The sequence below is a fragment of the Aethalodelphis obliquidens genome, unplaced genomic scaffold, assembly GCF_003676395.1.
Source record: "Aethalodelphis obliquidens isolate GAN/ISIS:26980383/991018 unplaced genomic scaffold, ASM367639v1 scaffold4, whole genome shotgun sequence".
In the NCBI taxonomy this organism is placed as follows: Eukaryota; Metazoa; Chordata; class Mammalia; order Artiodactyla; family Delphinidae; genus Aethalodelphis; species Aethalodelphis obliquidens.
The window spans coordinates 66,196,913-66,223,319 of NW_020837948.1; the positions used below are offsets into that span (position 1 = coordinate 66,196,913).

General features: G+C 39.6%; 1 protein-coding gene and 1 long non-coding RNA gene across 2 annotated transcripts; one reads left to right on the plus strand and one right to left on the minus strand.

The window, feature by feature from the left end:
* Positions 1-420: 420 nt before the first annotated feature.
* On the minus strand, positions 421-19,813 carry SHISAL2B (shisa like 2B). Its single transcript, XM_027101025.1, has 3 exons — positions 19,269-19,813; positions 14,738-14,895; positions 421-572 (listed from the first exon to the last, which is right to left on the minus strand). The coding sequence occupies exons 1-3, from the start codon at positions 19,457-19,459 to the stop codon at positions 448-450; spliced, it is 474 nt and encodes a 157-aa protein (XP_026956826.1). The 5' UTR covers positions 19,460-19,813; the 3' UTR covers positions 421-447.
* Positions 19,814-21,577: 1,764 nt separating this feature from the next.
* Positions 21,578-23,397, plus strand: LOC113617488 (uncharacterized). The gene is made up of 2 exons (XR_003431669.1): positions 21,578-21,933; positions 22,861-23,397. It is a non-coding gene; the product is annotated as an uncharacterized LOC113617488 (long non-coding RNA).
* Positions 23,398-26,407: the final 3,010 nt, after the last annotated feature.

Sequence of the window (26,407 nt, forward strand, 5' to 3'; positions counted from 1 at the left end):
TAAGAACACACCACTTCTCATTCATAAGGCCCCCCCCCCCCCCCGAGATTTACTTATCTAGTACCATCTCTTATAAAAATAACTGCCTCGAGGTGTGAGAAACTTGTGAAGTGCTGGTAATGTGACATAAACTTCTCATTGTTCTTCACTGACATAGGTGTGCTTATCTTGTTATTGATAAATTCTATAATTTCTCCTGAAGTATTAACATAATTTCATGTAATGTAGAAACATCTTAATTAGCAAATAAAAGTAAACTTATGCACATGGAAATCTATCAGAAACCTTAGTGGGTGTTTAATAAATTAATTGAATGATCAAAACTGCAGCTGTGTCTTGCTTTGTGCGTGGTGAGTTTTTGAAAAGTATTATTACAAACTGTATTTGAAGTGAACTCTTTATTTTTGTTGCTCCATCTCTCCAGTGAGCTTTTACAACACAGGATATTTAACAGTAAGCAGTGTTGATTTGTGTCATATCCATTGTTTTTTCTCGAATTATATCATCAGCTTCATAGAATGTTTCATTTGTTGAATTTGAACTGGGGGCTTTGGTTTTTCTATTTGAGCTGCCTGCAAATACACAAAACAAAATGAAATAACTATTTGAAATTATGACATCAAATCTTACTTTAAAATTTGTCCTTAAAAAAATAAACTTTTTAGGAATGTTGGAAATATGATGTCCTGAAGACCTTATGGATGAGTGAGAATTGAATCATTTCAAAGTTGTTTTTGAGCATTTTCTCCTGAAAGTCAAATAAGGGAAATAGCAACAGAAGTAAGGATTTCGTTTCCATGCTTACCTTTCTTTCTCCACAATTCCACGGAGGAAACTACACATTTGGTCAGAAGGTAACAATTTCTGGGTTGCTTAATAAAAGTGTGACTGTCCTTATGCATAAAGGGAACAAAACTAAAATCGATCATAATAATTTACAACAATCTTAAAACTTTGCCATTATAATCAGTTGAGATGTAACATTTAAAAAGAGCATGTTCATCCCACAATCCCATTCACTCGTTCTATATAAATGAGTCCAAAATGCACAAGGGTAGAGGAATGTGGATATTTGTTCATCAGAAGTTAGACTAACAAGCTCATAGCAAAGAAATGGATTATTAATCAATGAATGACGTTAGAAAAATTAAGTGTGAAAATAATGTCATATATTTCACCAATATATACAAATTTAAATATATTTAAATAATTTTATAATTATGTAAAAGCAGTGCAAGAAATCACAGATGTTACTAATAACCCCCTGTTGCTAAACCCACAGTTCAGCTCACAAGCCACATCCTATCAGCAGCATTTTCTTTCTTGGCTTCCCAGATGCCACCCTTCCTTGACCCGCTCCTGTGTCACCATTGCTCCTTTTCCATCTTTCTTGTTGGTCCCTTTTCCTCTCCCAAGCATCTTAGGCTGATTAGTCCCACAGTTTTTAATACCATCTCTGCTGATGACTCCCAGATATGTATCTCTAACCCACACCTCTCCTGAACTCCAGACTCAACTTGCCATCTCCACTTGGATATCTAGCAGACATCTCCAACTTAGTCTAAAACTGATATTTGGATCATTCCCAGGAAAAAAAAAAAAGAGCCCAATCCACTTACAGTCTTCCTCTTCTCAATTGCCGGCAACTTCCATGTGTTCAGTTGCTCAGGACAAAAACCTCTGTCAGTCTTGGTTCCTCTTCCCTCAACCCCACCACCAATTTATCTGATAGCCTGTTGACTACATTTTTTAAAACACATCCAAAATCAGACCACCTTCACTGCTACCACTGTTCTATTTTCAGCACAACACTCAGAGTGATCCTTTGAAACATAAGTCAAAGCGTGTCCTCTGCAAAGAACCCTCCATTTCACCCAAGTCTTTATAATGGCCTACATGTCCACACACACACACACACACACACACACACACACACACACACACACACACACCATTAATCTCCCTGACTTCATCTTTTTCTACTTCATCCTCTCATTCACTCCAACCTCTTTGATCAAACATTTCAGGCATGTTCCAGCCACAGGGCCTTTGCACTGGCTGTTCACTCTGTCTGGCATGCTCTTCCCTCAGATTGTCTTCCCAACCTCTTTGATCAAACATTTCAGGCATGTTCCAGCCACAGGGCCTTTGCACTGGCTGACTGTTCACTCTGTCTGGCATGCTCTTCCCTCAGATTGTCTGCAGGATAACTCCCTAATTTCCAATCCTTGCTCAGAAGTCACCTTTTCAATGAGACCTAAACACTGTATTTAAAATTGCAACCTACATTCCCCCCACCCCATCCCCAATCCCTTTGCTCTCCAGTTTTTCCCATAGCATTTATTTTCTAATATAATTTACCTTTTTGTTATGTTTATTATCTGTCTCCTCTCACTAAAATGTAAGCACCACATGCCAGAGATCTTTTACTATATTTTTCATTGATGATGCAGAAGAATTGCATTGTACATAGCTAATGTTCAATAAATTTGTTGAGTGAAATGATAAGATTGAAAGTGTGGCATAGTAAAAACTTTAAAGTTGTAGATTGCAAAAGACAAGATTGAAAGCCAACTGGGAAGAAATGTTTAGAACACATGATTCATGTTTAACATATAACCAGAATTTACATATCAATATGTAAGACATTAACACCTCTTAATCAGTAAAGAGATGGGCAAAAGATCTACTGAATCTCCAATGTACTAGTCAGAAAGAAATGTAAATTCAAAAGGTAATTACCATTTTTCATGTCTCAATTAGGAACAGATAAAATCTTTCTTGGCCAAGAGTAATTTAAGTAATTTATTTTACCGTCACAAAAATTCAGAAGAAAAGAAATAAAGCCATATATCGTACCACTCAAGGCTCCACATTTTAAACAAGATACTTTTAATATTAGCCCAGAGAATAATGCCATGCATGTTTCAGGCCTATGGGCAAGATCTGGAAGCTGTAGTGAGACATCATCCTTCAAAACTTATCAATAATATTACCCCTTTGAGTGTTAGTCTATGAAATCAACCCATAGTGGGGGATGTCCTGCCTGGCCCTAGAAAGCAGGGCCAGTGGGATGGCATGATGGGAGTGTAAACTGGTACATTTATTTTTAAGTCTGGAGTGTTCCTACCTTGTGATTTTTGCATGAGGTTCCCAAGGAAACCATAAGAGATGAGCTCTAAAACTTATAAAGATATTCACTGATTCTTTTCAATACCAAAAAACTGTAAGTACCCTAAATTTATAATAGGGAAATTGCTAAATTATCATACATAAGTATGATGCAGCCATTTAATCTGAAAAAGTGATTTCCAAGAAATTTTTAATTACATTGAAAATGCTCAAAATACAATGTTAAGTGAGAAAAGATGCAAAACTATCAGCAATACAATAATAGTTAATACTTTCATAATGTTTCCTCAGAGCATTTACTATCAGCTTCTCTCTGCTTAAAATTCTTTAGGATCAAATCTTAACTTCTTGGTTAGGCTGAGGATGAGCCCTACTTCCCTGTCCCAGCTCAGCTCGCCCCATTCCCTTCCTGGTACTTGGCATTTCAGACATACAGAAATACTGACTGACAGGCTCCCCAGACTTGGCCTGCTCTCTTGCTCTCTCTCTGCCCCATGCCTTTGCATACTTCCAGCTGCCTGATATCCCTAACTCTCTAATCTTTGCTTGAAAAACTCTTATTTGTCCTTTAGGTTTTGGAAAATCTGCTCCAAACCTACCTAAGGGGAAGGGGGACTCACTAGCCAAGAGATTTCACTATTAGAAGTAGCTTTCCTCTACTTTTTTGCCATCTAGTCTCTCTTCTTATATGACTTTTTCACTTTTTTTCTTTAGATAAGTCTAAGCCTCACCTTTAAGTGTGTTCATACTGCCTGGCTTTGCCCATTTATAACTAATTGTATAGACTGCTTTCTAGAGTCACTGAGGACATCCCTCACTATGGGTGGTTTTCATAGATCAACACTCAAAGGAGCAATATTATTGATAAGTTTTGAACGATGATGTCTCACTACAGCTCCCAGATCTTGCCCATAGGCCTGAAACATGTGTGGCATTATTCTCTGGGCTAATATTAAAAGTATCACAATTTTAAAATATAGGGCCTAGAGCCATACAATATATGGCTTTATTTCATTACATCTGAACTCTTTTGGTGTTAAATTAATGTTCTACTTCTAAACATCCAATCATAATGTTTTGACTATATAATTTGATTTTTAAACAAAAACAACAAAAAGTTAATTTGTTGTAGGCACAACATTTTCTAGCCTGGCAAGTAGCTCTTTGCCCAGTCAGCAAGCAAAATTGTTTAAGATAAATGTAGTAGGGAAAGCTAGCATGAAAATTTGATGACCTGATAAATTCTTGACTGTTATTTGCAAAGTAGACTTTAAAAGATATATGGATTCAAATTTAACTACTAAATACTTAAGTAATGGGGTATATATATAGAGAGAGAGAGAGAGAGAGAGAGAGAGAGACCCTTGAAACTATTTTCCTTATATAACATTTGTAATATTTGAAAAACAAAATGTTTGTAGGCTTATTTTTATTGGTTCAGTATCGTTTGTACTCTCCGGTATCACAGCAGGTAAAAGGTAAAAGACCAAGGATTTAAGATGTAAATTAGTTTCATATTATCCGGGCAGAATTTGTATCTTATATAAGCATTTCTTTTCTTTGTTTATTGAAGTATGGTTGATTTATATCATATTAGTTTTAGGCATACAACATAGTGATTCAATATTTTTATAGATTATACTCCATTTAAAGTTATAAATATTAGCTATATTCCCTATGCTGTACAATATATCCTTGTAGCTTATTTATTTTATACATAATAGTTTGTGCCTCTCAATCCTCTTCCCTTATCTTGCCCCTCTAGCATTTTTTTAAACATCTAAATTTTTTTTTTTTTTTCCGGTACACGGGCCTCTCACTGTTGTGGCCTCTCCCGTTGCGGGGCGGACGCGCAGGCTCAGCGGCCATGGCTCATGGGCCCAGCCGCTCCGCGGCATATGGGATCTTCCCGGAACGGGGCACGAACCCGTGTCCCCTGTATCGGCAGGCGGACTCTCAACCACTGCGTCACCAGGGAAGCCCAAACATCTAAAATTTTAACCTTTTATTTGAAATCCTGGAAGTCTGAAGACTATAACATTTGATTAATTCAAGTCCTTCATGTTTCCTAAGGTTTTTACATACTTAAATTCTTAATATTCTAGTGAGACTTTCAAGGTGGTTTTTCTACCTTGTCACATACAGGGTTTTTTTTTCTTTTTATGGGAGTTAAACTCAGGAATTTATTTCCTCACTTAGTTTGGGGTTCTAAGAACCCCTTAGTCTGGGGTTCTCTCTTAAGCCATCTCTATTCTGACAGCTCTGGTTTCCATTACGCGTTTTTCTGGAAACAACGAGTTTAACCTGTCTGCTGCCCTCTGAGATTTAAAGGCTTGCAAAATACATTCCAGTATCCTATCAACAGATTTTCCTTCATCTAGGACTTGTAAAACCCCCCACTCCCCAGCCCTGATTCATTATTTCCTTGACTACTGGATCCTTCTAACCAGTGCAGGTACAAAGATCATTTCTTAGATTGGCTTCTTAAGGCAATGCAGTTCCCCTAACCAAACTGATTTGCTACAGGAACAAGAAAAGATTTGATATAAACACCATACTGACACTATTTGAAGCAGGAGCTTTGATTAGCAAGTCAACACCCTGGTGTTCCCTCTCTTCCTGCAGCTTATAAAAGTCCAAACGTGCTTTCAATGTATATATCCCTCTGGTAAGATAGAATTAATTGGGCATATTATGGAAAAAACAACTGCTGTAAGTGGGCTGTGCTGTAGTGATATCAGAGTCCAGCTAACTGCATCCCTTTGTAATGATTTTTAAAGAGAGAAGAGGAAAAGTCTCAGCAACCTCACCTTTTCCTAGTTTTCCTTTAATAAATAGAAACGAATTTCTTAACCAACAGAGTAGAGATAAAACCAGCTGCCTCTTCTGTCACGAGGTTACAACATGGATTAAATTTTAAACAAGAAATCTGTTATACCATTGAGCTCTTAAGGGATTTGTTACATATAAAGGGTTTTTTTTAATTTAATTTCTCCTTTTCTTTACCTGAGTGCAGACTGGGAAGATCCAACATCACTGTGCTTTCCTGGGTTGACATTAGTTGCTCCTTCTGCTGCTAGTGTCCCATTTTTATTCTTTTCTTCAGTCTGGTCATCATATGTAAATCTCAACCTTCCTTTAATCCTATACCTCTCAGCCTGGCATTTAAATTAAAGCTTTGTTTTGGCCTTTGCCAAAATTTAAATGCAATTCATCAAGCAAATAAAATTCGCCATTTAAATCAAATTCATCAAACAAAATCCGCCTAGCCTCATCACAAACTAGGCCAATATATTTTTTCTATAATAGTTAAATTTTACATTCATTTTCAGAAGCATTCCTCAGGGATCCATTTATCCTATAAATCTTCTATGAACTCTGCTCTTACCTGCCATTTCAAAATATCAAAAGAATGCTGGGCCCTCTGCAGGTCTCATCTCCTGGCTATGTGGCAGAGCGGTAATTAAGCTTTTCTGCCATTATCTGCCTGTGTCCTTCTAGCTTCTGCATTACCTATCTGCTGCCCAACAGCAGCTTCAATGACTAATCAGCTGGCTCACTTTAGTAGAAATCTACACATCCCACTCACCCTGCATTTCTTTCTAGTGGAAACAAGCAATCTTAAATTTGCACCCTAAAAGTGTTCTTTATTTACTAGGGGACATTTTCCCTTTAAATTTAATACAATGCAAAGAACTGGATCTGAGGTAAACGGTGAAGTGAGCAAAACTTGCCTACTGACCTGACCTATTGACTTCTCCCTTCTTCAATGCCCTGCCTTCCCCTTGAGGATACGCAGGTATCTCGTGTAAATACAGTTAAAAATCCATTGTGAAAGTTAGAATCTTAGACTTGCCCTATTGCTTTGCCCATCCATCAAGGAATGAAGGCAGTTCTCTCCAGAAATGTTTTCCCTACCCTATTTTTTCCACAATTGGACATTTTTTTTTCTTTTCTGCATTGTTAAATTCAACTATAGATGACTAACATAGCTCACAAAGGAATTTGGCTGATATTTTAAATCCTTTAAATGGATTTTCACAATTGAGAGACTGGCTTCTATTTTGCTTTTTGGTTCCAGCATCCACCAGCATTGCTTAACCCTGCTCCCTGAGGAGGACTCACAAATGCTAAAAGTAGCAGGAGCTCTGCTGAGCAATTTGGTTTTCTACATTCTAGAAACAAAAAGAGTTGTAGGAAATTCCAGACTCATTATTTTCAGTAGAAAGGCCCCTTTAGGAGACACAAGTGACCTTTTCTGCCATTGAGTTCAAATTACCCCATCTTCTACTAAGATCTCAGTGAGTTTTTAAAGCCTCTCTGAAACAAAGAATGGCATTTAAAAATAATGTGGCAGCGTAATTAATAAATGTTTTGAGTAGAATTTGGTTGAATCAATATTAAGGCTACTAAGAAAAATAGCTCCCAAAGTTATCTATAAATTTAATACAAAACCCATCAAAATGCCACTTGATTTTTAAAAATTTGACAATGTGATTCAGAAGTTTATTTGGAATACTGAAACAAGAGTAGCTAAGAAACTGAAAAAGAAGCATAATGGGAAGGAAGAGAAAATCTTCCCTAATTAGATATTAAATTATATAGCTACAGTAATTTTTAAAGTATATTATTGGCTTAAGAATAAACAGACTGATAAATTTAACAGAACAGGAAGTCTAAAAACAGATCCCAGTATATATAAGAATTTAGTTGATGACAAAGGTGACATTTTAAATTGGCAAGAAAACAAGGATAGATTTCCCAATAAATATTTAGACAATTGGCTCATTTGTAAAATAAAAATAAAGGCATATCCCTACCTCACACTTTACACAAAAATTTTAATTCCAGGATTATTAATGATTTAAATGTTAAAAAACAAGTGAATGTATGTATTGTATTAGAAGAAAATATAGGTGAATATCTTTATATCTTAAAGTGAAGTAAGAACTTTCTAAGTATGAAATTAAAGGAAGAAATCACAAAAGGAGAAACTTCTACAGTTGAAAAATTGTCACATAAAATTAAAAAGGGAACAACTATGAAAAATACTTGCAATATATGTGAAAAAGAATTTAGTTACTGTATGGAAAGTTCCTATAAAGCAATGAAAAATGAACACCCCCATAGAAAAATGTGTATAAGATATGAGCAACAATATACCACAAAGAAAATGACAAATAAATATGAAAATGTCCACTCTTGCTTGTAATTAGATAAATTTAAAATAAAACACTGTATTGTTTCCCTCAGTGAAATTAGTAAGATATATATCTTTTGAAATAAAAATACTCATGAAATAGTACTTTTCTGGAGGACAGTTAGCAATTTGTATCCAAAGACTTTTATATGTACCAAATCTTTGGTCAGCAATTCCATTCCTAGGGATTTATGCTAGGAAAATACTTCAATGTTCAATGCTTGTGTATAATAGAAAAAAATGGAAGCTAGTTCAAAGTCAATAATTTAATAAAATATAATATACCCAGACTGGTTTCTAAACACCATTCCAACTAAAAGGGCAACTTCTTGGAGACTTCTTGGAAAAATGGCAGATTTCAGGGCTGGAACAGGAAAAGCACAGGCTGCTCAAGAACATTTTGTGACAGAGAGCAAAAAAAAATGCTCAAAAAGTGATGGACATATTTCAAAAGGATATAGGACCCAGTTTAAAGGGGCTCCCACAGGCCAAATCTGAGATAATTTAAGAATCAATAAATGATGATAGTAATAGACTATTTTAGAATAAAGAATCTGAGTCCATACTGATATTAATAAATTAATTAATAGGTAAATAGGGGGAAAGGGAAAGCTCTTCCTTGTAGTAGAATAACAACTAATAAACACAGAAGGAATGATGAGGTTAGAAAATCACCATTTCATAGCTATCATAATAATAATTCTAAAATTATCTTGAAATTTTGAATGAAAAGATTCAGTCAAGAGCCATCAATGGGTGCGTGAAAGTTGGAGGAGGAACAGGATTTTTTCATACCTCCCAACAAATTACTTAGGAATGGCAAAAGGAAAAATAGTAACTTCGTATATTCATATATATATATATATATATATATATATATATATATATATATCTGACTCACTTTGCTGTATAGCCAGAAACTAACACAACATTGTAAATCAACTATACTTCAATTGAAAAAAAGAAAGGTAAAAGGATGATTTAAAATAAAAATAAGTTTCAAAAAATAAAAACAAAAGACTAAAGAAATATGATAACTAATTACAAGATGTAACTCTGGACTAGATCGTAGATAAGAAAAAAATAGCTATTTAAGGATATTGGAAAATTTTAATATGAACTGCAGATTAGATAATATTACTCTATCACTGTTACATTTCCTGACTTTGATAAATGTCCTGTAATACTATGTAGGGAAAAAAAATCCTTGTTCCTAAGAAACACATACTGAAATATTTGTGGTTAAAAAGCATGATATCTGCAAATTATTTTCAAATGGTTCAGAAAATATACATGAAAAGAAAGTCAATTTTGAAAAAAGTGAGGTAAAATATTAACAATTAGTAAATCTGGGAAAAGGTATACAACCTTTTCTATACCTTTCTTGCAACTTTTCTGGAAGTGTGAACTATGTCAAAATAAAAGAATAAAAATTCATAGCACTCCATCAAGGTAATAAAATGTAATCATTAAAAGTGGTGTTTATTTATTGGCAAACGATGATGTCATTGTTGTTCAGTGAAAAAAGAAAAGCTGTTATAGGATTCGTTTTTTTCCCAATTTTGTTATATATACATGTATCTATAGATATATAGAAAAAAAAATCCATGAAGGATATTCACCGTGGTGTTAATATCTGTTATTTCTGTGTGGTGGGATCATGGATGAAGTTATTTGTTTATTTGTTTTTCTATATTTTCTAATTTTCCTAAAATGAAAGTGAATTAAGGGAAAGGTTTTCTTTCCAGGGGTATAAGGGTGTCTTCTAAGAAGAAATATAGTAGACTATTCTGAACGGTCCAAGTCCCATTTTGCTCACAGGCAGAACAAACAATTGTATACACAATCGTCAAATTTGCTTGCTTTCTCAGTATTCTATATATAATTTATGCTTTTCTCCTAGACAACCTGTGCCTTACTGCTGATTTGCTTACCCTTTTCCATTTATATTGCCTGCCTTTGCAAAAGAGACTACCAAATAATAGATAATTGGAGTTGTCTATTATTCCCATACAACAGTATTATTTTATTTGTGTCAAGCAGCTCTACTCTCTGCCCTTCTCATTTTCATCAAAAACTCTGCTTCTAAGAACCCTCTCGATTCTCCACCCCTCTCCACAACCCTAGGGTGTCAATGGATACTCAAAACCGCAGGATGAATATATTTTATCTTCTTGGAGCATCAGTTTTACTCAGAAATGGAAAGGATATAATGTTATTATTAGAGTAAAACAAGTCATTATATTAGCAATCAAATTAAAAATTCCCACAATTCAAAAAATATAATGGGCAACTTCACATAATTTAAAGCTCACAAGCCAGGGCTTTCCATTCTAACCCTTGGAATTCTGGAGGTACACATTCCTTTCTTATCTACCTTTAAGGATTCTCCAGTGGAAAAGTTTGGGAAGCAGGGATCTAAGACATTCATCCTTTAATTGCTCCCCCATTAACCATTAATTCTTCCACGTCTTATGAAATGAGCCCTCGCCCCAGGGGTGTCTACTCAGAAAGATGCCCTTCACACAGCCGTCTTCTGCTCAGAACTGTTTGTCCAATATAGTACAATTTACAAACCACGGTATTCTTTTAAACATTGGCATTTGATACAGGCGTAACTCAAAACACAAAAGTTAAAAAGAAAGAAAATGATTATGGAACACAATGTAAAGACCGATCAATTGCTTAGCAATAGAACCTCTGTACAAAGTGAGCCCTAGAGGTAGCCCAATTAAACGCTACAGGCACTACCAGAGAGAGACCTGCTATTTTCAGGATCAATTCAAAATGTATAAAGTCTTAAATTGTATACATTAAAAATAATGAACCCCAATAGAACAAAGGTACATGAAAGAAAAATCTTGGCAAAATAGTCTAAGATTAGACTATTGTTAAAAAAACAAAATTCAGCTGAGTGAATTTGAAGACCTAGTTGGCTTTATCCAACAACTTGTGAATTGGACAGCATCCCATCTAACAAGTGGAAAGGGGCTCTGAGAAGATGTAGGAAATGAAGAGTCTTATAGGCAGAAGGGAATAGGACAAGGAAGTCATAAACAAAAGAAAGGACTTTTTTTCAGGCAGGTCACCTTCCTTTAGGGGAGGGGCAGGGGTCTATCCTGAAGATTACCTTACTAGTGTTGATCAGGAAATTCCAGATGGATAGGTTTAAAATTTCACTCCTGGGAGAGGCTGAAACTGCAGTGAGGTAAGGTTTTGGTTTGCTGATGTGGGGCTTAGCACAAAGGGCTCCGTGTTGGGCCTGTTGTTTCTTCTTTAATGCTACTGTCATTTACAGAAACAAAAAAGTCCAGTGCCTTAAGTCAGTTTTAGTATGTGCATAAAAGCACGTTTCCCTTTAGGCCATTCAAATTGCCTATAATGAAAAAAGTCTCAATTCTAAAAATTAAAATAATGGGAGGCCGACTCTTAAGAACAGATAGTTTTCAAAGAAAGGAGTGGTAACTGGTGAAACCAATTTTCTTCCAATGTAATTTTACTTGCTTAATTATTACACAAACATAATGTTCCTAACCTTTAAGGCATTCCTTAAGTGGAATAAAGCCTTGTTTTCTCACTAGCTAGAACACTGACATTTATCCCTCGGTGGGAGAATCACTGGAATGAAGCATGCATATTTTACGATAGGCACAGCAATGGTTTTTAATTATCACTTTGAAGGGTCGCTTTCAAATATGAACCGTTTTCTCTTCCTATTCCAGGTGACATTTGGATTACCTATTTTGTCTTCTGCTCTCCACTATGTCTTATTTGGTTAATGTCAACCAAAGGGCCCAAAATCATCTAATTTGAAAGCAGCAGAAGGCAATGATCATATAAAATTCTGCCTTACCAAGAGTAAGCACTCAGGAAAGGTGTATTGAATTAATTTGCTGACTTGATAAACATAGTGTTTTTCAGAGGGCCAGAGTGGGGATATTTCATTGTAAGAAAGTAGCCTCAACTAACTACATAGGAAGTGCACTCATGGATCTCCTTAGCTAAAGAGCCATAAGACTACAAAGACTTGAGTCAACAAGCCAACTAATTCTGTTGCTGGGCTCTCAGATCCAGCTTGAAATAAAATTCTGGAGCAGTCCCTGAGATAGATCAGGAAAAATATCAGGAAAAATAATCAATTTTTATTTAGCACTCTGCATTGTATAGAAGAGGCACTCAGTGAATGTTTGATGACTATAATGGTGACGATAAACATGCTCCTTTGATCACCTACGACAGAGGTGCAGTGCTACTTCATTCAATTCATTCAACAAACATTTGTTGTGTTCTAAGCACTAGAGAAACAGTAGTGAGCAAACAAGACAAAAATTTCTACTTTCCTGGAACTTACTTTCTAGTTGGAGTAGAGAAAAATTGGACAACAGGTAAGTAAAATATACAGTTGATTAGTGGTAAGTGCTTAGGAGAAAAGTAAAGCAGGAAGAAGGCATGAAATGTTGAAGTTAAAGATGCAGATTGAGTGACCAGGGAAGAACTCCCTGGGAAGGTGACTTTTAGTAAAGATTTAAAGAAAGTGAAAGTGAGGGAAAAACATTCCAGACAATGGGCACAGCATGTGCAAAGGCCCTGAGGCAGGAATTTCAAGGAACAGCAAAGAGGCCAAGGTGGCTGGGCATAAGATGCTAGAAATAAAGGTGTAAAGGGCAGACCACAAAAGCCCCCATAGTTCACATTTAGGACTCCATATCTATTGAAAGATGGGAAGCAATTAGGGTTTTGACCAGAGTAGTGACCTGACCTGACTTAGGTTTTACCAGGCTCACTCTGGCTTTTCTGTGGAGAGTAGACAGCAGGGGAGCCAAGGGCAGGGCAGGAAGAGGAGCTATTTGTTTTAAAATGCAGAGTCTGGAGTTCGTGGTTTTAACAAACTCCCTAAGTGATTCTTACACACAATAAAATTTAAGAACTGATACTTTAAATTATCTAAGCAATTGAGACAAAAATTATTTTACTTTTTGATTATTTGATAATCCACTGCTTCATTTTGCCTGTGGAGAAACGGAGTCTAAGCCATCGGACTAAATTCAACTAACAACTGGTCAATTCGGCCATGTAATCTCCAAACAGTACTTCATAAAAAGAACTCCAAAGGGATCTTGGCTTCTTGCTTTGTGATACAGGGCACCCTCTGAGGTCTCTACAGAGAATAAAACTAGAGCTAAAGTAATCATGCGGTGCTGGTGTATTTGAGAAGATCGCAGAGCATGTACTCCATAAACATGTTTCTGGATTCAGCTAAAATGGAGCATATGGGAAGGAAATTTTTTGGAAGAAAGTTTTTCACTTTCTTTTTAAATAGAAGTTAGTGAGCACCTGTGTCTTATTCTAAACATATATATCTGTAATATAGAGATTCTAAATTTTTATTAAAAATATATTCAAAATACGTATATCTAAAAAAATTCATGATCACTACTTTTAAAATACAATAATAGAAATTTATATTCACAAAAAAATTTAACAATTCTTTCTGTTTCATAATGATAATGAGTAGTATGTGTAGCACATTATAATTAAGATAACAAAGAGACTCAGTTCTGAAAACCTTACATAAACATTTCTACTTTATACTTGCACTACACACACACACACATACACATACCTGTATAGCGTAACTAGTTTGTGATCTATTCAAGAACAAAGACTGACTTCTATTTATTCTTTAGTTTCTTTTATATGACTCTGAATTACTTAATACACCTCCTCTGAATTCTGCATACCATAGGCACACAGGTAATGCCTAACTGACTACTGACTAACCAATCTAGAGCAATGCAACACTGACAATTAATTATCGGATATTTTGTTCCTCTATCTATTTGACTTCTTTGGCTCCATCAAAAACAAAATTTAAAAATTCCAAGAGGATACAACCTTTAAAACTGAGAGACACATAAATAAATTAAGGTGGATTTACTGGATCAGTGTATTATTTTTTCATGAGAATATTTACATCCTACCACTATTTTTCCTTGGGCACAATCCCTCCAAGGTATTTCATCATTAAGACCTAATTTAACGTGAAGTTTTATAAAGACATATAATAAACTGAATTTTTTTTTTTTTTTTTTTTTTGCGGTACGCGGGCCTCTCACTGTTGTGGCCTCTCCTGTTGCGGGGCACAGGCTCCGGACGCGCAGGCTCAGCGGCCATGGCTCACGGGCCCAGCCGCTCCGCAGCATGTGGGATCTTCCCGGACCGGGGCACGAACCCGTGTCCCCTGCATCAGCAGGCGGACTCTCAACCACTGCGCCACCAGGGAAGCCCAATAAACTGAATTTTTAAAAAGCATTCATTGCTAACAGAATGATCTGTCACCCAGGCACAGGTTATTATTTTGAACAGACTACAGGTAATTGGTTACAAATAACAGTTACTGATTACCTTCTTGAGTGGAAATAGCCTCTAGGTGTTGAAGTTTAAGGCCAGTGTCTAATCTCTGAGGCTTTGTATACAGAAATAAGTAGCAAAGAACACAGACGCTGACGACAAAGGCAAGTAAAACAAGGGCAGCAATTCCCAGTCCAATCAGAGCGCCAATGCTGAGGAAAACAGAAAAAACACTGTGACTGTCACACAAACTTGTTTGCACATAAAACAAAGGTTTAAATATTGTTAATACTTGCTTCAGTCATTCATACCAAATTATGTTTTATTATAAACAGTATATGATTGAAATCTATGGCTCACCTTTTTCTACCATCAAATTCTTATGATATTTCTCTATACATTTATATGTTAATATTGGTATAGAATACCATGTGAATTCATATTACAGTAAAAGGTCACATGATTCTCTAGGGATGGTTCAAAAACATTTCTATCAGATAAACCTCTATTATTAATATATTTTAGGAGGAAAGATTAGGTTCACCAATAAAAGATGAATAGAAAGATATCTACCTCTGCAAAAACAGTGAAACAAATGTTTACCAGAAGTGTAGAACTTTTATTTTGGAGACATGTATGGGAGTTATCATGTATTAATATACAAAACCACAACCATTACAAGAGAGGAGAACAAAGTTTAATTAAAGGAAAGCAATGTTTATGAAAGTTATGTAAAGTTCATGTTCAATCTGAATTTTTCCTTTCTAAAAGAGCATAACACCAATAGCTTCTAGCATTTAGGAAGAAACCCTTGTACTTTCCTCTAAAAATGCAGTGTAAATATGATATTATTTGCACTAAATTTGTAACAATTCCTTCTGATACAGTTATCTATAAGTCTAATCACTTGAGAAATAATACAATTTTCAGAAACCTGTGAACTTATTTTTAAATGGGAAAAGAAGTTTGGAAAAAAGAAAATTATCTTGCAAGACTAATATGCAAACATATGTACTTTACTTTCATGAGCAATATGTATGTGTGGGTATGTACATACCTATAATTAGATTTTAAGCTGCTTAAGAGCAGATGCTTCTATTGACTTTCCCATAGTCATGTGCACACTTATTAAAAGTGTTTAATAGAGTATTTAGCTTGTAATTAATGTTTCATAAATGGAAATAAACGATAATTGACTGGTGCTTGATCCATTAGTAGTCATTGAAAAGTAATCATCATTGAAAAGTAACAATCATTGAAATGATCACTGAAAAGTAGTGATCTTTTCCTTCATTATTTTCCTGTCTTGCCTTTCAGCTTCTGCTATTTCCCAGAGATTAGGGTGCGAACAAATGTGACATGCCAAAAGTGAGGGAAGGGAGAATTTGACCAGGGGTGCTAGGTGTGTCACTGCTTTGGGAGGAAGAACAAAATTAAAAGTGAGGGGCTGGGCTTCCCTGGTGGCGCAGTGGTTGAGAGTCCGCCTGCCGATGCAGGGGACACGGGTTTGTGCCCCGGTCCGGGAAGATCCCACATGCCGCGGAGCGGCTGGGCCCGTGAGCCATGGCCGCTGAGCCTGCGCGTCCGGAGCCTGTTCTCCGCAATGGGAGAGGCCACAACAGTGAGAGGCCCGAGTACCAAAAAAAAAAAAAAAAAAAAAAAAAAAGTGAGGGGCTAAGCTCATCCTACTTATCCTTAATTTAAGGAGATAAAGCCCCCTTGCAATTTAGAGATTGCCTCCTGAGCCAGACATGGGGGCAGACTTCAAAAGATTCTTGTGCTTGTTAATTACTATCAGCCCAGTTCCCCTAGCCCTGCACAGAAGTGAAGACTGGGTAATTTTCTGGCTAGAGTCAGTATATAGTTGCATATTTAAATTGGAGTTTACCCTCACTTGATGCCCTCTCTTCCAAGAGGTAGACTCCCTGGCTCTGGCAACTCCTCTTTCATGCTTGTTTGCACCAAAGCTGACTTTTGTAGATCATATGTGTAGGGAGGGTTAGGACTGCACAGACACATGGGAACATAATCCACTTAATTAACATTATCTGCTTCATAAAGCAGCTAGGAGGCCAGACATCTGGAAAGATCCCTGAAATGAGAACCCGGTTATTAAAAACATCTTCAAAGTGAAAAAATAATTTAGTCAATTAAAAGTAAAATTGTCAACTTAATTAAATTCAATGTATGTATTACAGACTTTACATGTACACAGTTTAAAAACCAGGCCACATGATTGGAAGGAAAAACAAAAACAAAGCATGTCACTTCTTCCTGTTATAAAAGGATGTTCTTCATGATCCTGACAAACTGTTTCACTGTCATAGTTCCACTTTATAGAAATGTTGCTTTATGCATGCAAAACTCTAGATAAAGATGGAGCTCTGGGAATCTCCTAAAATATTCATTTCAACACATAACTTATTGAACTCAAGCGTAGCCCTGTGCAACACACATTATTTTCCTAGGTCCTGAAGGTTTCCAAAGGAAACCCTTAGAGGTTAGGGATTTATAAGAGGAGAAGAGATGGGAGTGGGCCAGACACAGAAAAGGGAGAATTATGCTTTCCTCACAGCACCATAGGGCAGTTTGCTTTGCAGTCCCTGAGAGAGGGTCTGTAGCTGCTGTCACATTAATGAATTCTCCTACTTAGCAACTTCATTCACCTGGAGGTACCATACCTGTGCCTTTCTGCAGTGGCTGCAGAATCTCAGAACAAATGCTAATGACTTCTGGGATAGTTTTCACAGTTGGACTATTTTAAATTAGGGGAGAGAGCAAAGAATATGAGGGAAATGAAGTTCTAAATTTTTACCTTCCCGTTGTGTTCTCAGAGCTCAATAACTAAGGAAGAACCCCAGGTGGGTTTTTTTTTTAACATCTTTATTGGAGTATGATTGATTTACAATGGTGTGTTAGTTTCTGCTTTATAACAAAGTGCATCAGCTATACATATACATATAGAAACCCAGGTTTAACATTGCCAACTGATGCCATCAGTTGAAATGACTTTTATATTTCCCAGGAACTGAGCTGCATTGTCAATGCTAAATGAAGACCCCAGCAAGCTGTTCATTCCTTTGTGCCCTCATAAACCTTAGGAAGGTTTTCTATCCTCTGCTGCTTGTCACTTTGGAACTATTCAGGGACCTGAGAATCCCGGGCACTTTTCCAATTGAGTTTGACTTAAGAGTTGCCAGTCTCTTATGGAGGTGCTGCCACCATTATTAACACCTCCAAAGACTCAGAGCTAGGCTACTATGTTATTTTCCAAAAGGCCGGATAATATGCCAGTGCAATACAAATTGCTTCCCCAAGTAATAGGGATAAATTGTCATCATTTCCTGTTCTGGCATGATACAAATTTATTAGTTGAACTTGTTGGTAAGTAGGCACTCCTTCTGAGATTTTTTTGAAGCTTGCAGTGTGCAAAAACAAATGACTTTATTGCTCTAAGAAATAACATTTAAAGTCATTTGCTGTAGACTTGACATGTGTGCTAAAGTCTGGACCATGGTAGGAGATTGGGAGAACTAATACTCTTCTTCTTACTTAGCAGAGTTAGCCTCTCTCTCTCTCCCAGACATAAGCTAATTTGTCAGTAACAGTTTGAGGTGGGGTGGCAGTTCTTTCCTGTAACCCTGGCACCCCATTCATTCTCCAGTCAAAATGAAAGAATCAGGTTCTAAGTCTGCAGTCCTTTGGAGTGGAGGGGGGAAAAGCATTTCGTAATGAAAATATCTGTGTAAATACGAATTGGAATATGTTAAATTACCATCATAGGAAAAAGAGGCAAGAAAGACACCACCTTTGAAAGTCTCTTCACTTTCCAGCAATGGCCAAAGAGCTCAAGTGTTGAGAAAGGGGGTGTCCTGCAAAGGTTCAACGGAGTGTGTAATCACAGCAACTGAAACTCTTCCTCTCTGTGGGTCTCCACTTCTGTTTGGGGGTCTGTGTGAGATCAACTGAGAGGGCAAATTACAAAGCCCTGTTGCCTGTGCACGTCGAAACACACACACACACACACACACACACACACACACACACCCTTTCTTGATACTTTAAATGATACAGCCAATTCCTTCTCACCGGCAAAGAGGCTTAAAATACTCTGATCTTTGGTTAACACATTGAGTCTCAAAGGAGCTCCTTTTCCATTCAAATGCACCAAATGTCCAAACAAATAAAAGAGAGAATTAAAACCTCCTCCTTAAGTTATGTGCTTGTCTTTCTCTGCCCGCAGAGCCGCAGGCCTCGGACTGGTGCCGGCGAGAGAGAGTGAAGAGTAGTCCGCTCCCGCCGGGCGGCCCTGCTTGCGCTCTGGGCGCAGAGCCCGCTCTCCTCCCGCGCGCGCCTCGCCCGGGGACCCCGGCGTATTCACACTTCTGGCGCCACTGCCCGACCCTCGCCGGATGGGGGTGGCACCGAGTGGGTTCTCTGCAGGGCCCTCATCAGCCCTCGGAGGCTCCTGTCCCCCCGGGGGGATCCGAGCAGGTCGCAAGGACGCGGGTGACCTCCCTCCTCCCGTCGTGGCACGACTCGTCGCCTCCCCAGCCCCATGGCCGCCAGCCCCCTGCCTACCCACCTGAGGCTCCACATGTAACTGTGCTTGTAGGGGAAGTAGCTGCCCGGCTCACTGCAGCAGTACTTGAGGTCAGCGAAGCCACAGCAGTAGATGAGGGTGGCCCCCTCGCCGCGCTGGGGACACTGGAAGGGCTCCACGAAGCTGCGGTTGAGGCTGTAGTAGCCGGAGCACACCCGGCTGGCCTCGCTCATCTCGGGCGGCTGCGGGCAGGGGCACGCTAAGCCCCCGATCTGCCCTGGCAACAAACGTCCCGCCCCGCCCGCGGACCCCTCCGGCCGTGCTCGCCTCTTGCGATGCAGGGCTGACTGCCTGGGCGGTCAGCCTGGGGCGCGCCTCTTCTGCTCGCTCTCCTCCCCTGGTCCCCATGGTGTCTGGTCGCTTTACACGCGCTTCTCCCTCCCGCTACTGAGTGGTCCTATTATCTGCCGATCTCCGGCCCTGTACCTTTTTCTCCCTCTCCCTTCGTCTGCTTTCTCCACGTTCTCCTGACGTCTCTCCACTTTTCCTCAATTGACGGAGGCGTCCCCACTCCATGCCAGAAAGAGATTCCACCTGAAGGAGAACGGGAGGTGTGGTGTGGGACGTGTTTGCCGTCTGAACGGATGCAGCCAAAGTTGAAATTCCCTTTGCCTAGGGACAGGGCAGATGGGTTTCAGGCAAACGAGCAGGGCCGGGGAAGCAGGGTAGAGGGCAGAACAAAAGGCACTGAACTACCAGTGAGGGGCTGTTGAGAAGTACCCCTTCTTCTTTGAGAAGTATGTGTAAGATGTTAAAATCTGCCAATTTAAATATCAAAGACAAGAACAAAATTTTCTCCAAAAACTAGCCATGCATTCTGTAATCAGTTAACCTGAGAAAGGAAGGACAGGTTAGAGATCGAGGTAAAGAAACTGAGGACCTCCCGCAAAGGTAGGCAGAAAGAGGAGGCAAAGGAAGTAGGGAGAGAGAGAACTTCATCCTTTCAAAGCACTGCAGAAATTTCTCTTGTTCTCTTTTTGTTTGGTATTCTCACTTTAGTGATTCATTTTGTTGACCAAGTTTTTAAAAATAACAATAGTAATGGATGCTTTTGTAATAATTCAAACAATACTATGATGTGTAAAGAAGAAAATATTAATAGCCGTAAGATAGGAGAGGAGGTGATTATAACATCCATAAAATTTCTGAGATAGAACTTTATTCCTTCCTCTTCCTTTTCTGCTTCTTTCCTTCAGCTGAGGGTTGATTGGATGCAGAATCATGAATTTTACCCTACTGGGTGCTGTATGTTTTTGTATTTGCATAAATATTCTTGAGCTTTGTTCTGGGATGCAGTTAAGTTACTTAGAGATGTTACTGGAAGGGGGAACCCTTCCAGGGCCTGAGAGGGGGCTCTGGTGCGTTTTAGAAACCTTTCCCGATCGCAAGGTGTACCATCCTCTGGGTTTCCCATGCATGTTTTAGCTGTAGGAAGATTCCCCTAAACCTGGAGAGTTGGGGCCCATGGAATGGGTAGCACGCAGTATTGCTTTAAAGGGTCTGCATTTGCTCACCCAACCTCACCAATCCTCTTGTCTAACACTTGGAAATGAATTGTCCGAGGAGACAAACGTACTGGCAAAGCAAAAGACTTTATTGGGAAGGGGCACCCGGGCAGAGAGCAGCGGGATAAGGGAACTCAGGAGAACTGCTCTGCCACGTGGCTTACAGTCTCAGGGTTTATGGTGGTGGGGTCAGCTTTCTGGGTGTCTCTGGTCAATCATCTTGCTTGTCCCCATATTTGGTCCAATTCAAGGCCCTTCCTGATAGTGCACACATCTCTTAGCCAAGATGGATCCCAGCGTGAGGGTTTCTGGGAGGTTGGCAGGCCATGTTATAGTCTGGCGTCTCCTCTCTCCTCTTGGCCCCTCCCAAATTCTCCTGGTTAGTTTTTGGTGGCAGCACCCTGTTCCTTATGGGGACCTCCTGTTCGGGACAACTCATGCAAGTGGTTATTATGCCTGGCCAAGGCAGGCTGTTTCAGTCAACGGTTCCCTAACAGAAACTGTTGGATTCTTTCAGGTTTGATTTTTTTTTAATTTATTTAATTAATTTATTTATTTGGCTGCGTTGGGTTTTTGTTGCTGTGCGCGGGCTTTCTCTAGTTGTGGCAAGTGTGGGCTACTCTTCGTTCCGGTGCGCGGGCTTCTCATTGTGGTGGTTTCTCTTGTTGCAGAGCACAGGCTCTAGGCACACAGGCTTCAGTAGTTGTGGCACGCGGGCTCAGTAGTCGTGGCTCGCGGGCTCTAGAGCGCAGGCTCAGTAGTTGTGGTACACGGACTTAGTTGCTCTGTGGCATGTGGGATCTTCCCAGACCAGGGCTCGAACCTGTGTCTCCTGCATTGGCAGACGGATCCTTAACCAGTGTGCCACCAGGGAAGTCCCTTCAGGTTTGATTTTAAACTTTGTTAGGCAGGACCAGAACAGACTTGAAGGCTAAATTGATGATTCTCTTCTTGTTATAGGAAGATGGGGCACAAGAGGATGGTCATGTCGCAGGTCTTGGGTGAGTCCATGGGACAGACCGCCAAGTGAAGGTCCTTGGCTTCTCACGGGAAACAATTCAAGAGCGAGCCATAGCAAAGTGAAAGCAGTTTATTTGGAGAGATGTCTGTTTATTTACACAGAATGCGGTCCCTCTCAAAAGGTGAGAGTGGCCCTGAAATATGGGGTGGTTAGTTTTTATGGGCTGGGTAATTTCATCGGCTAACGAGTGGGAGGATTATTCCAACTATTTTGGGAAAGGGGCAGGGATTTCCAGGAACTGGGCTACCGCCCAGCCCACTTTTTGGCCTTTTACGGTCGGCCTTGGAACCATCATGGCCCCTGTGGGTATGTCATTTAGATCCTAATGTATTACAATGAGTGTATAATGAGGCTCAAGGTCTACTGGAAGCCAAATCTTCTGCCATCTTGGGCCTAGTAGGGTCTAACCAGTTTCTATTGTAACCTCAACGGCTATGTCATTCTTTTAAAGGTTGTGCCCTGCCCCCTTCCCTCCTATCTCATTCTGAATACTCTACTGGGTACCTTGTGAATTACAAGGCTTACCATTCTGACCAGTGGAAATAAACTATTCCAGGCCTTGTGAAGGCTCCAAGAAGTGCACCCTCTGATCCTTTTAGGTGGCTCTTTCCCTGGCTTCCAGTAGTTTCTTCACAGCCATGTGCTGATCACGACTTAGCTGAAGCCTCAAGGAGATCCTCCTGTGAGCCAGATCTTGAACTAACTCTCTCTCTCTCCCCCTCTTTCTCTCTCCCTCACATCTCTCTTTCTCTCCCTCTCTCTCTCTCTCCAGCTCTCTTCTCTCTCTAGTACTCTGTCCTGCTATCTCTATCCACCATGCCTTCCCTGGATTCCAGCTCTGTCTTCTCAACTCAGAGAGACCACTGGGCTCCACCTGGGTTCCCCCTCCCCATGCTGCATTCTGGAAACTCTCTCCAGACAGCAAGCTGGGGCAACCATAAGGCTCACCTCGTCTGTTTGCCTTCTCTCAAGATTCACTGTCCTGCGCTACCTGATATCCATGTTCAAATCCCATTGCTTCTATATTTTGTGTGTTTATCTTTTTCAGGCAGGAGGGTAAATCTGATCCCTGTTAAGCCATCTCAGCTGAACTTGGCCAGGGGATTAGGCCTGATCCAAGCTAGCCAGTTGGGTTCTCACTCCTGCAACTGGGATTCTGCCATGTGGACACTGTGGACTAAGAATGCCTCCTGCCACATCAGTAAACAAAAGATGCCCGGCCATCAAGCCATCAGCCACTGCAGTCACGCCCAAGGGTGCACCCGGAGGAGACTCAAGATGGAAAAAAACAGGATACCAGCCCTAGTTAGCTGAGGTGCATATCAAAGGAATGATATCAATGAGCCCAGAACTTTGCATCTTCCCATACATAGAAAAGCACTAAATTCATTAACTTGAGATGTCTGGTTTTCTTTAATTAACAGTAATCTTTTGATGTTCCAATTACCTGGTTTTTGTTACAAAACTCCTTTATATCCTGGCTCTTCCCTTCCCTCTTCAGAGTAGTGCCTCAGAGCCATCTGAGAGTCCTGTCTCCTAGGCTTGACATCCTCAGAAAATCCGCTGAATAAAACATAACTCTCAACTTTTAGCTTGTGCATTTCTTCAGTCGACAACAGGAAGCCACAAGAAGCTAGTGTACAGGAAAGAGAAAAACGAAGCAAAGAGGAGCAGCAAAGAAGGGTGGAAGGAGTGCTGATGGCTTTGCAATACTCGTTCAAGTCCTTTCCTGAGATCCACGGCATTCCTACCATTGGGTTTTTTTATTATTATTATTTAAAGTCCTATTTTCTGGCTAAAGTGCACTCAAGTTGGATTCTACTACCTGCAACCAAAGGGTTCTAACTCAAACAGCATGTCTTCAGGCAAAGTTGAGGGAAGAGGAGGGCAGTTGAAAAGGAAAATCTGAATCTCTTTAAATAATGGAACAGGTTCCCTTGGAAAGGGGAGCAATAGGCAGCACAAGTGGACTTTTCTTCTTGTTGTGCAAGAGGAAAATAAATTTTGAGAGGAAGAATTTTGAGATCATTGTTTTTCTGAACAATGATCTTGTCTCAATAAAATGTACAGAAATCTTATTGGAGCGTGCAACAACAAGGTGGAATTTGAGTGCTTGAGAGAAGGGGACAAAAAATATTGAGAGTAAACACTGGGAAACATCCTGGGGGACAGGCAGAATGGGACAAAAGGATTGGGTGCGTCGTTGAGGGCCCAGTTAATGGTTAGAGATCATAGCTTGCTGGTAGAACTACCCTGTTGGTTCATGTGATTTTCTCCAACAATGCATGTTCAATAGCCCAGGAACAGGAGCAGAGAAATGGGCAGCAGGATTTGTCAGGATGGTTCTCTAACCCATTGATGCCTCTGCAATCACAGCAGAGCCTTAGCCTTTTCCAAGCCCCTCAAACATACAGAAACACACAGAGGAAGGCATGCCCACAGCTGCTAGTCTCTATCGAACATGGAGCACTTGAGGCCTCTGAAATTCAAGCAAAGGAGCATTTTAATGCCTGAGGCTCAAGGGTAGTGTTAAGACTGTGACTTTCAACAAGACCCGTTCAGAAATGCATATCCCTTGCTTGACTTGCCTACTGTGTGGTCCCATGTGAACCAGTCCCCAGCTCTCTGCCTCCAGGCAGGGGGAGCTCTGTCAGGGAGTGGGAATGGGAGTGGCCCAGCACCAAAAGGTAGCCATACATTACATCTTTTATTTTCTTATATCTCACTGCTTCTCAACCAAGGTGATACTCCCCTTTAGAGAGTCTTTAGGACATATTCTGGAAATAAGGAGACATTTTTGGTTGTCATGATGACTGTGAACCCTACTGGCAATGAGGGTTGTGGGCCAGTGATGCTAGACATCCTGACAACCTGCAAATGTACAGAGAAATGAAGAACTGGCTGTGACTTTCAAATGTTCCACAGGACATTCATGGAGATGAAAAACCTATTTATAATTATCTGTGCCTAGCACCTGTTCCCGTGTGTCAAATAAATACCACGAATTTCTTGAATTTTCCAGGAATGTAACTACCATGTAAATTGAAGGAAGATTGTTGTTTGTTTCGTTTGGAATTTTACCAAGCGTTTTTCACTCTTTCAGAAAATCACGTACCAACGGTAATGTTACTCGAAATTTTGTATTTGAGTTGCCAATAACATGTGCTGTCTGTGTCAGCGCATATTTTTACTGTCACACTTAGAGCCACTGCATGCCCAGTATTGGTATAAACATTACGTCTTTTGGTATAGCTGTGCTTGAACATTTACAAGTGCAAATATGTATTTTATTGTAAATTACATTCCATTTATTTCTTCTTTACATTATAATAAAGGCATTACATATAATGAGTAAGCTAGTTTGCTAGGGTCGCCATAATTAAGTACCACGGACTGGGAGGTTTAAACAACAGAGAAATAATTTTCTCACAGTTGTGGAGGCTAGAACTCTGAGATCAAGGTGTCTGCAGGGTTGTTTTCTTCTGAGGGCTGCGAGGGATGAAACTGTGACTGTGTCTTCATATTGTCTTCCCTCCGTATGTATCTGGCTCCCCTCCTGAAGAAGCTATGGAGGGTAGAAGCAGTAGTCAAACTTAGAATTCACAATCTGACGTAGAAGAAAGTGTCAGATTTCATCCAAAACCTGAACATACCTGGTGAACATTCTGACCCATGAATAAGCTAAAAGGGCTCGTGGATGATGGTCCAGTGGACATGGCTGATTTACATCCTTCTCCTTTGGGATGAGCATCACCACGTCAAGATGTTCAAAGAGTTTGTGCCCCTAACATGAAGCATATGACTGAACTAGTGCAGAGTTGGGAGACCCAGCTAATCACTGTGAAGATAAATCGCACTTCATCAGGAGGTCAGGTTTGCTGTCACCATCAAGTGATACAAATGTTCCATCAAGAGCACGTCACACCACGTAACATGCAGGACCTGAGCTGAGAGAAGATTCTTTCCCAGCGTTTAGGGGCCTCCATCTTCCTTTGGTCCCTGGGATGGGGCTGAAATGAGACAAGCTTACTGTACCATAACAGAGCCCAGTGACTTGTTTCTGACCCTCCTCTTTCTCTGGAATTCTCAGGATGTGGAGAGAAGGAAAAGAGTCTCTGCCTCATTTGAGGAGGTGGTTTGATTAGAGTTACATTTGTCAATATGTTATTTTCTAATTTTTAAGGATTTTCTCTTACTGCAGTAAGCTAAACTTAATCATTATTAACCTACTTAATAGTCACTGTTTAAACTGCCCTCCCCCATTCCAAGAAAAAGAAAGAGGTTCTCATTCATTTAGCATTTACTATGACTGAGGAACCGCTGTAAAGAGTTATTCCTCCTTCTCCAACATTAAAGTGGAACTTGTGATTTATATTTTTGGGGTCTAAGGTAAGATGAGAGAGACACTGTCAAGCCTGTTAAGGCTGGTGAGAATGAGTGGTTCAGGGGCAGGTAGGTTCCAGAGAGTGGCAGAAGTAGTGTAGCCTCATGCATCTACATCGTTAGTTTTGGTTCATGGAACCTGTATGTAGTTCCCAAGGATAAAATTGATAGTCAGTCTACCAAGGCTCTATTTGATTTGTATGGCTGGAGAA